The sequence below is a fragment of the Ostrinia nubilalis genome, chromosome 11, assembly GCF_963855985.1.
Source record: "Ostrinia nubilalis chromosome 11, ilOstNubi1.1, whole genome shotgun sequence".
Lineage (NCBI taxonomy): Eukaryota > Metazoa > Arthropoda > Insecta > Lepidoptera > Crambidae > Ostrinia > Ostrinia nubilalis.
This window is the reverse complement of record NC_087098.1, coordinates 9,546,009-9,557,991: the sequence shown is the minus strand read 5'-3', so window position 1 is coordinate 9,557,991 and position 11,983 is coordinate 9,546,009. Positions and strand designations below refer to the sequence as shown.

Sequence of the window (11,983 nt, the reverse complement as noted above, 5' to 3'; positions counted from 1 at the left end):
CGTGCGGTACCAGGTCTAAAAACCTGGTATTAAGGTAGGTACATCATTGGATTCTATTTTAAAAATACATCATAGATATATATTCATCACTTTCCTACACCGGACCCAATTGAAGTTATGCCTTTCGCACGACAAGGAAGACTATAATTTTCTTAGCCGCACGGTAAGCGAGACGTACACAAGGTCTATAGACCTGGTTTCGCACTCAACGTGTTAAGTCTAATAGTTACTTAACTAAGTACTCGACTCTACTAGTAAAATATAGTTTAGGCACATGATGACATGAGTAAAGAAATTAAGATTTGCCTTTTTACACCTTTCCGCTGATACTGAAGCCACAACCTGCCAGCCTCGTGAAAATTCGTTCGCAAAATAGATTCTACGCCTCTAATGGCGGGCGTAATTACGTATTTTCATCACGGCCAGCCTTCCATGTTAAGTGTAAAAGCGAAAGGTCACTGACTGACTCACTCATCACGAAATCTCAGTAATTACAAATGCTAGGCGTCTCAAATTTTGCATGGGGGTTCCGTTTAGAACTTAGGTGCTCACTAAGACAGGATTTTGCAAAATTCCAACACCCCTAAGTAAATGTGCGTTCCCTTCGAGTTCCCTCCCTGGGTAAAACACTCAGATCATAGAAGGGAACTGGATGAGCTGAACTTAACTTAGTAATAATGAACATTCAGGAGTAGGTAAACACAAGCTTTTAAATGTAAAAAAGAGCTAAGTATCGACCGCTGAAAAAGTCACAATAATTCTCGTTCGTTTCAGCTAAATGACGTCGGCCACTGCGCAGTGCGTGCGCACTGCTGAACAAAGGCTTCCCCCAAGGATTTCCACAGCGACCGGTCCTGCGTCGCCCGCATCCGAAACCTCTCGGGCTCCCGCGGCAGTGGGCGGGGCTAGCTCGCACAGTTGATGGCCACTGGGGCGGAAAAGTTTTCGAGTGACGACCACGGGCGAAGACGTAGTGACGTAGTGTAGGCAGGGAAACACTCAATCACAGATGGCGCTACTAGCGCACTCAGCTCCTCGTTTGTGAAACATTGCACACATTGTACCTATTAATAATTTAAATAGAAGACATTGAATATTATAAGAGAAGAAAAATAAATAAAAAGTCGTTATTAAATTACATTTTTATCTAAGAAAAATAAAAACTCAAGACTTGGCTGTTTGACTTAATGCATTTGCCTAAAAACTTGTCAAGTGTCAAATATGTCAATGTCAAATTGACAAAATTCATTCTGTCCAGTGTTGCCAGAAGGTTACTTTTGTAACCTTTTTTGAACTGCATTGGTTACTTTTAGGTTACACTAATGAAAAGGTTACTTTTAGGTGATTTTTCAGAAATTGTAGAATTAACTTTTACAGGTTATTCATTAAAAAATATTAATAGTGACAATTTAAAAATTATGTCATAAACTGCATTTAAACATGAATTTGATTTATTATTTGTTATAAAAAATGAGTTTTAGCCAATGTTTTTCGATAGTGAAACGCAAATCCATGAAACGTTTTTATACGACCGGTCACTTTTCGGTCTTCATTGAATTTCGAATTTAGGTAAATGATTGATGATCAATTGTATTCATTTTCCATCCATGAACAACCTTACACAATCGCTCCACACGCAACCCCCCCCCCCCCCCCGTAGAAGGTTACTTTTTATTCAAAAATTTATATTTCTGGTAATTTCTGACAAGACCCGACTGGCAACACTGATTCTGTCAAATAGCGAAACGTGATTATTTTTCCACGTGTGTTTTTAATAGTTAATTTCAATTAATTGAAAACAAATAATTATAATGCCAGTAATGCAGAGAATAAAGTAAGTTTGACAATATTATTAACATTAATAAATTGGTAAAAGTTATAAGTAAGGAATCATCAATCTACTTAAAACTTCATAGGTCGTAAAGTATTTGTGAATGATTGTTTGTTAATCTTGTTATTGTACGCATTTAAATATTTCATGTGAATTTAAGTATACATTTCTTAAAGGCACATGTATTAAGTATTATGTAGCATGATACTTGTACTTTGTAATCATTATTAGTATTTTCATAACCTAACACTCTTTTTCTTCTATAGGAAACCTACCACACGTAGGGGTAAAAAAGTATTGCTTGCTAAAGAGCCTAAGCCCGTCGAAGGGCCAAAGCAATGCCTCTTCATGCAAGGACGCAATCCGTCAGAGCGCACCAGAAAACTATTGAAGGACATCTATGACTTGAAAAAGCCAGATGCTGCATATTTTACCCGTAAAAATGACTTTGTACCATTTGAAGATGCATCACTTATTGAAAAGTAAGTTATTTTTTCATGTTTTTGATGGTATTTTTTTATCCTTAATTTCTTTTAGGTTACGCTCAACTTACATCTTAAACTACCATTAAAACTTTAATTAGTTACTGTTATCAATTTGGTAAACTTCTTCTTTATAGAAATACCTGTACTCAAAGTATATTAATGAATAGAAATACAAGTAAATCATCATTATAAGTAATTTTAAATGTAACCTTCATCAGAAATTATCCAGTTCAAAACCTTGAGTTTGTGTTCATGATTATTTACTAGCCAAATACGTACGGCGGCAGCGATAGTCTCAAAAAAAACCAATTTACTTTAAACTAATTTAATTAAAGATATAGAAATTACAATTACAAATTAATTATTACTAGAGCGATTGACCAAGTTCGATGTTGGAACCAAAGTGATCGATGTGGCGGTGGCGCGATGGGACGCGGCGGCTCGGTGCATCACGTTCTGCCGACGCAGCTCCTCGTGTCGCCGATTGACGCAATTACTTGTTTAGCCAAAATCTAGGTTGGTACTTCGTAGGCGTTTCCCTTAGAGTGGCAGGGTGTAACACCTCCCCCCGAAGATCAGCAACTATTGGAGAATTTTCTTCGAGAATGTTGCTGTAGTGAGACTGGATACATCTCGTTGCTTATCTGAGATTTCTGCATAGGTTTCTTGAGGGCTTGACGTATTCACTTGACGTTTGATGTAGTGACGTCGAATTAATAAGCCAATAACGAGTGCGCCTGCACTTAACAGTACTACGTATAAGGGTATCGTAGTATGGTAAAGGCTAGCTTCCACAGATTTGCTTATCTCTACTGGATGCTGCAGAGATATCTTCGTGTTACTTGCGTGTAGATTTTCTAAGTTGATTGAGTTCAATTTTATGAGTGATCTCGGAGTTGATGGGAAGTTCTCTGGAGGTGGCAGGTTCATGATTTTGATAGCTGTTCCTCTTGTGCGGTCGTTGCTGTTGAGTATAGTGAACTCGGACGTTTGGAGATAACATCCCGAAGGGACGGTAGTCAGATAACTGCCTTGAAGAGTAGAGTAAGTATTCTTTCCACAGGATGTCTGGATCTTCGTTGGTTTTGGGAAGCTGACTACATAGTGTTTGTCGTCCAGTTGCTCAAGGGCTTCTCGATCGAGTAGAACCGTGGTGAGCTTGCATGTGATGTCCAGTTTCTGGGTAGCGATGAGAGTCTGGATGCAGTCAACTTGATCTTGTGGCTTGTAGTTTATTCTTATCTCGCAGAGATACCAAGTATTGGACTTCGGACATTCTGTCTCTATGTAGATGAAATCATTTCTATGTATTGCTATATAAGGAGAGGATGGGATGAGAACATTATGGTGTTTATTGGGAACAATGGCTAATTTATACAGATCATAGGAATGTGGGATAGCGATCGGAATCTTGAACACTATAACTATTTTATTTTTAGTGTAGTAAGAACCTAATTTTATAATATCGTAATATTCTCTAAGATTGACTTCAATAACTTCGTCTTTGTTATATAAAGTCTTTAACTTATCTAACATTGATCTTAAAACTTCTAAACTTAACATAGAATGGTGCGTGCTCGATGCACGGATAAATGCTAACAGGTTTTCTAACTTAACTAACTCCTCTGCAAGATCTTCTATATTATCTCCTAAGATTAAAAGTAACTGAGCCAGATGGGCGTATTTTACTAAATCTGTATCTCTACTTGCTTCGCTATTAATAATTAGATTAAGTACGTTCTCAATCTTTATTTGATTTTTAGAAATAGTCTCTAGTATGTTAGTGTGTTCAGTCATCCATTCTTTACTTAGACTTATGTGACTGTTAAATTCTGAAACTAATTTTTCTTCGTTACTTTGTAAAGACTTAAGAGCATTATCGTAACGCACAGCATCTGTATAATCTAGGTTTCCTGAGATGCTTTTTATGACTGATCCTAATCCGTCTATCAATCCTCGTTTAACGCGATTCATTTCAAACGTTTGCAACTGGTCAGCAACCTTTTCTAGCTTTTTACTCAGATAATCAATATGTGGTTCGTACAAGTTTAAAGTCTTATTATTTAACTGAGGCCGAACATCATTTAACTGTGATCTAACTAAATTTACCTTAGACTGTATGTAATCGATATCAATAAATTGGAGAAAGGAATGATAGTGGGATATTATTTTGGTAGGACCTAGTTTGAAAGGGAGAATGCCTGGACCGTCTTCTAAGCTGTCAAGTAGGATCTCTTGTGCGACTGCTGCCCGGAGCAGGATCATCATTATTATCCTGCAACAAGCGTGCACTATTAGGGACTCTCTTTAACCTAGACTTAGCCACGGGACCACGCTTTTTCTTAGTGTAAATATGTATAGGGAGATCGGCTAAAACAGTATCGTGAGTGTATCGCGGTGCTAGTTTCTGACGACTGGCCATAGGGTTTTTAACAAAAACGTTTTGCTCGGGATTATACGTTTCTTCGGCCTCTCTAGTTTTATTACGATTCTCCATGATCTCAGTACGGAGGCGTAGAGATGAATCTTGTATCATCTCATAAGCCTTGCTCATCTTAGCGCGATGATCTATGATATACTGTTGCAATAAATGCTCTGTTAACTCGATATCTATTGGGTCACGGGGATCGAAGTGACCAGTAATAACCTCTAAGGGTCTACATTTAGTTAAACTGTGTATCGAGCTATTGTACGCTAAGATCGCATAAGATATAAGATTTACTACCGATTCGCTGCGATGCTGTAGTTTTAATAATCGCAAGTGCTCTAACAACGTCGAGTGGAAGCGTTCTACTATTCCATTTTCGTTTGGAGCATGAGCTAAGATCTTGTGATGCTGGATCTTATGAACGCGAGTGAACTCTAAGAAAAGCTGGTTTGTAAATTCAGTGCCACGATCTGATACTATAATTGAAGGGATTCCATGATGGGTGCAAAACTTTAATACAGCCTGTACTACACTAATAGCAGTGCCATCGCGAAGATGGTACGCCTGGGCATACTTAGAAAAAGCATCAACTAGTGTTAGGTATTTTTCTGTATCGACTGTGAATAAGTCAATGTGCAAGATTTCAAAAGGCTTGGTGGGCGGAGGAACTATGTGAAACTGTTGCTTGATTGGACTACGGTCGTATTTAGCTTGACCGCAAATATTACACTCATTGATATATTTCGAGATGCTATCTTTCATCTTAGGCCAAAAATATTTATTTGACAAAGCTAAGTAACATTCAGTAATACCGCGATGGTTAGTTTTTCCTTCGTGGTATTTCTGTATTAACTCTTGCTGTCTTAGATACTCTTTAATGTTCTCAAGTTCAGTTTTAGTAAGTACAATGTTCATAGCGGAACTTTTAAAGTGGGTTTGAATAATAGGAACAATGTTAAACATCTCTAAAGGAGGATGGATGATGATGCCTGTCTTCACTTTCGGATTAACGTATTCTTTTATTGCGTTAACTACATCTTGTTCGAGATTAGACTTAGATAATTGAATAGCGGTGCGTGTGTGGCTTTCGAAAGGTTTAGATACAGTGGTTTTGCCTTTGATATCACCGACTACTGTGAAACAGATCTGTCTATGGAATTTATTAAGAGGCTCATCTGAAATGGGGACTTCTAAGATGGGATTCTCAGCATCTGTATGTACTGTCAATGTGTCTGAATTATCTAAAGAAGGGGCCTTCTCGGTTGGGTTAGCTACTATAGAACTGATCTCCTCATTGTGGATTTCAATGCGAGATAGCGCATCGGCGTTGGTGTTACATTTGCCTTGCTTATAGATAACGGTGAAATCATATTCACTCAGCTTTAATCTCCAACGAGTGAGACGGGAGTTGGGTTCTTTGAGATTCATAACCCATTGCAGGGGCTTATGATCTGTAATGATCTTAAATTTACGTCCAAATAGATATGGACGGAAGTACTTAGTGGCCCAAACAATCGCTAACAACTCTTTTTCAATAGTACTGTAATTTATCTCGCTGGTGTTAAGAGTTCTAGATGCATACGCTATTGGCTTGTCGCTACCGATAGGTCCTTGAGATAGTACAGCGCCTATTGCTAGATTGGAGGCGTCAGTAGTTAAAATGAAATCTTTAGAGAAATCCGGATACTGTAATATGGGATCATTTGTGAGTAGTAATTTACATTTCTCGAAACAGTTGACATAATTTGGATCTAAAGTGATTTTGGAACCTTTTTTCAAACACTGAGTTAACGGCTTAGTAATCCGTGCGAAATCTGGGATGAACTTCCTGTAGTACCCTAAGAGTCCTAGGAACCTCTTAATTTCAGTGGGAGTTTTTGGTATGGGATATTTCTTGATGGCTTCGATCTTATCCGGGTTAGGCTTTACACCATCTTTGCTGATGATGTGACCTAGAAATGCTGTCTCAAGTTTGAGGAACTCGGACTTGTCCATCTGTATCTTGAAATTAGACTCACGAAGTCTTTGGAACACCTTTTCAAGATTATTTATGTGTTCCTGTAAGGACGTACTGAAAATGATGACGTCATCAAGATACACAAGACAGATAACGTTCTGTAGACCACGGAGGACATTGTCCATAACGCGTTGGAAGGTGCTTGGTGCGTTCTTTAAACCCATCGGCATTCTGAGAAATTCGAAATGGCCGTGTTCTACGTTAAAAGCTGTTTTAGGTATATCCGAGGGTTCCATTTCCACCTGATGGAAACCACTGGCAAGATCCAGGGTGGTAAAATATTGACAGTTGCCTAGTTTGTCCAAAATATCCGCGATGTTAGGGATAGGATACTTGTCGTCGATGGTTTTATCATTTAGTTTCCTAAAATCAACAACAAGACGCCACTTAGTTTTGCCAGAGGCGTCAGCTTTCTTGGGAACTACCCAGATAGGTGAGCTCCATGCTGAACTAGATGGCCTGATGATACCTTGTTCTAGCATTTTACTAATCTGGCTCCTAACCTCTTCCCTATGGATGTACGGGTAACGGTAACTCTTGGTATAAACTGGTAGCTCGTCAGTAGTCTTGATCGAGTGTTTGATCTGATTTGTAAAAGTTAAAGCCTCGCCTTCGATATAAAATACGTCTGCATATTGAGCGCATAAATTTTGTAAGTTCGCGCGCTCTTCAGCGTTCAAATGGCTAGTCCGTAGACGCGAGAGAACGTCCGTAGCACGTTTAGATAGCTTCGTAACGCTTTGATGACGCGGGTCACGCGGTTCACTACTCGTAGTATGAGGGTGACGTAATTCGCTCGTAGCATAGGTAAGTTCCGTAGCATTTAGTTCGCGCTCGGTACGCGTGGACTCTACATTATAGATCTCTGCGCTAACCTGGCGGTCGACGGAAAAAATGACGTCATTATGACTTGGGTTTGATATCTCTAAATATCCACGATTATCTTTAACGCTGGTTAAACATTCTCCTACAATGCAATTAGATATTACCTGCTCTGGGATAAACGCATCTCCGTCTCTGACATTGATAGGTAATTTAATTAATTTAGAGGAACGCCCTGGAATGATGTCTTCATACAGGTTAACGTTCCGGGAATCATAGACATGAATCGGGTTAGAAGCGTGCCGTGTAATAAGTAACTTATTTTTAAAATCAATTGACGATTCCCATTTGTTCAATAAATCTGACCCAATTAAACCGTCGAAATAATTATGGAATTTATACACAAAAAGTGTAACATCGGTCGTGTCATTGAATTCCGAGAAACACGGTAGCGTAATAGAATAATCGCACCGGCTTATTGCGTGTACATTGACGACTTCAAACGGATCGTAATTTAATTCATAATTCGAGAAATATTTTTCGACAGCCTCCGGACTTATAAACGACTGATTAGCTCCGGTGTCTATAAGTAATTTTAAAGGTGGGTTCAATATCTGAACATACGGGAGTTGTCTCTGGGTTTGCAAGTTTAATTCTATTTTGGTTTGTCTGAGCGGGCTGGCTCCTGAAAATCCTCGGCCTTGCTAGGTGAAGGACTTTCTTCCGTAATTTCACAAACGGGTTCGGTATTAAATAGTTCTGGATAATTATAATTGGGTGCATAAAAAATATCATTAGAATAGTCAATGTATTCGCAATAGGGCATGCTGTTATCGCCGTGATAGTAATCTGAGTAGCCATCGAAATAAGGTCCGTATTCATAATCCAAGCAATCATTAAAATTCATTTCTCGCGTTTTAAAGTAATTACTTGGTGGTGGGTTACCAAACCTACGCCAATCATGACCACTAGGTGGTAAAGGTTTGCTAACAAAGTGGCTTACGCCGCTCATGGGTTTGGGTGCCTGATAATTAGCAACGGGTGGATTATAATTTTGAGGTGGAGCACTGAACATCTGCTGGGTACGTGTCGGTCCACGGTTCAGTTGTGGTTGAACTGGGTTTGGTCGCCATTGCTGGGACGGCTGGGGTATACGGAATGGTTGAGGTTGAGGACGAGATGGCCCTGGCATGCTAAAACCTAGAGGCTTTGAAGATGGCATTGGTGGCATGGGAAAATAATTAGGAGGGCTATAAATTGGTTTAGTAGGTGGAGGTAAAATGAAAGATTGCGATTTCCTATCGGGCAATTGCTCATTTCTCTGCTGTAAATATAAGGTATTAATTTCCTCCTGTACAAATTCTAGCGCTTGCTCTATAGATGCGGGCCGCATGCATCGAATACGCGAACCCAGCGGTTCCTTGAGGCCGCGTAAATATGATTGCAAGGTTAATTTTTTGTATAACTGACGTTTGGCCTCTACTGTAGTGGGAACACTATCATGCAAAGTTACGTATGTTATTATAGTGCTGAAAAGGGTCTGACAGCGCTCATAAAATTCCTGCGGTGTGCTATGGCCCTGCGACTGTAATGCTAAATCATTGTACAACGCGGTTTCATCGCGTTGATCGGCAAAGTTATTAATTAACGCATTTCTTATGCCTTGCCAATCGCTAGGAATGCCATGTGAATTTATAAGACGGGCGGCGGGCCCTGTGACTTTATTTAAGATGCCGTTTAATAAGGCCTGGTTTTCCAATTCGTGTCCCGGCCCTGTGTTAACGTGCCTGAGAACGAGTTGATCGCACAAATGTATGAAACGAGTTAACACGTTGGGGTTCCCGTCAAATTCCGGGAGTAATCTAAGGGATTTAAAGATGTTGTCTACGGGATCTGACATTATTTCGACTTCTTCCTCTATTACTTCCTCTATATTCCTATGTGCGTCTAACCTATTAATCCTATCTAACCTAGGGGAATCGGACCCCGATCGTCTAGGATGAAAAATTTTGGAAAGGGATAATTACACTAGGAAAGGTAAAATGGATTACACAGTAAAAGGAGAGCAACACATGAAAGATTCAAATGTACTCACAGTTTCATAATCTTGGTTTTCTCTGGCTATTGGTATCGATGTCTGGATGCCTGCGCTGCTGCACGTCGTAGGTTCAGGATACTCAGGATGCGACTTGATAGCCACGCGGTCGTCTTCTTCTAGAGTCTTCTCGATGAAGCGCGAGCCCGACCGTGAGTATCCTACCGACTGCGCCAAATACGTACGGCGGCAGCGATAGTCTCAAAAAAAACCAATTTACTTTAAACTAATTTAATTAAAGATATAGAAATTACAATTACAAATTAATTATTACTAGAGCGATTGACCAAGTTCGATGTTGGAACCAAAGTGATCGATGTGGCGGTGGCGCGATGGGACGCGGCGGCTCGGTGCATCACGTTCTGCCGACGCAGCTCCTCGTGTCGCCGATTGACGCAATTACTTGTTTAGCCAAAATCTAGGTTGGTACTTCGTAGGCGTTTCCCTTAGAGTGGCAGGGTGTAACAAGCCTTGTACTGCATCTTGGTTTGCTTATAAATTGATTTGTTAAGCTAATTCTTTAGAATCAATGAAAGAAACCTTTTTAGTAATAATCCAGCAATATTATGTAGCCAAGATATCAGTAAAGCAGGACTTATTTGTTCACAGACTCACAGTGAATGGTTATTGATTATTAATAATGTTTTTTTTATTTTCAGGTTGTGTGACAAAAAAGATGCTGCATTGTTTGGAGTGGGTTCACATTCCAAAAAGAGGCCACACAACATAATATTGGGAAGGACCTTCAATTACTCAATATTGGATATGATAGAGCTCGGAGCTGAGAACTTTAAAGCAATGTCAGATTTCCAGAACATGAAAGTCCTTGCGGGGCTCAAACCTTGCCTGTTATTCAACGGGCCAGCCTGGGACTTGAACGAAGACTTAAAAAGATTAAAGTCATTGTTCACTGATTTCTTCTACAGAGAAAAGGTAAAACACTTTAGAACTTGCTCTTGAAATAATAATGTAAATAATATTTTAAAGCTTGGGGTTTGATAATCCATATCCTTCCCTATTATATCAATCAAAACAAAACCCTGTACCTTCTTGTTGTTTAAATAGTTAATTTTGGATTATGTTTTAGGTTGAGACAATCAGGCTGCAGGGCTTGGAGCATGTACTCAGTTTCACAGCCACAGATGACGGTATGATTTACCTGAGGTCATACAGGATACTGCTAAAGAAAAGTGGTCAGAGGACACCTCGAGTGGAATTGGAGGAAATTGGTAATTTCTTGTTTTTATTTCACAATAGACTTAGATATACACCTCCATTAATAAGCCTTTCTCCCATAATCTTTATGGGTACTAAAAAAATAAATACTTGTGTTTTTAAGTAATAATAACTCATAAATCATTGATGAAACTTTTATATAAAATCACTATCAAAACAAAGCCTTCTAAAATACATCACACATCAAAATTTTAACATATAGGTACGATATTAATTTTATTTCAGGCCCATCAATAGATTTCAAACTGAGAAGAACTAAGTTAGCAGCAAATGATCTCTTCAAAGAAGCTTGCAGGATTCCAAGAGAAGCCAAGACAGGTGTTAAAAAGAATATCTCCAGAGATGCATTTGGTTCAAAGTTGGGTCGCATTCACATGGGCAAACAAGATATCGGCAAACTACAGACTCGAAAGATGAAGGGTCTCAAGAAAACAACAGAAGAGAAGAAACAAATGCTCCTGAAAAAGAAAAAGGCAAAGAAAGCTGCCAGCCAAGCCGAAACAAAAGCATAAATAAATGGATTTGTTACAAAAATCACTTATTTTTATTTATTAATCACCTAGTTTTATTTATTTTAAATTACATACTTTCTTCATACATCATGGAAACAAATCTACGATAAAGGTTAGTTGCGTATAGTTTATTGGAAAAGTGCAGTGTAATTTATGTAATAGGTAGATGTACAGACGACAGTGCTACGATAGCATGAATTATAATAAGCTAAACATTGTGGTATTTTGTCTTTCAAGTAATAAATGCTTTTGCAACAATAATGTATAGTCTTGATGTGGTGTTCATTGTACATACCTAAAACATGATGGCTTATTCCCCAAAGGTCCACAGCTCTAGGTCACTCTAGGTGTTTTCAAAAAATGTAGGTTCATACTTTGATTCCCAACGGGTCCACGAGTTCCACAGCATTAAAAATAAAAAGCATTTTCTAAGTAGTTTTGAAATATAGGTAAATTAAATATTTTAAAATTTCATGGACCCGGTGGGAAAAGAAGAACAATAGAGTCAAGACCTTTGGGAGTAAACCATTCGTGATGCTAAGTATTTACCAAAGGAC

At 38.8% G+C, this 11,983-nt stretch overlaps 1 protein-coding gene across 1 annotated transcript; it reads left to right on the top strand.

Annotated features, from left to right (window-relative positions):
- Nucleotides 1–1,752: 1,752 nt before the first annotated feature.
- Nucleotides 1,753–11,469, top strand: LOC135075884 (ribosome production factor 2 homolog). The gene is made up of 5 exons (XM_063970342.1): nt 1,753–1,834; nt 2,098–2,313; nt 10,338–10,611; nt 10,766–10,907; nt 11,140–11,469. Exons 1-5 carry the CDS (start codon nt 1,812–1,814, stop codon nt 11,424–11,426), a joined length of 942 nt encoding a protein of 313 aa, XP_063826412.1. The 5' UTR covers nt 1,753–1,811; the 3' UTR covers nt 11,427–11,469.
- Nucleotides 11,470–11,983: the final 514 nt, after the last annotated feature.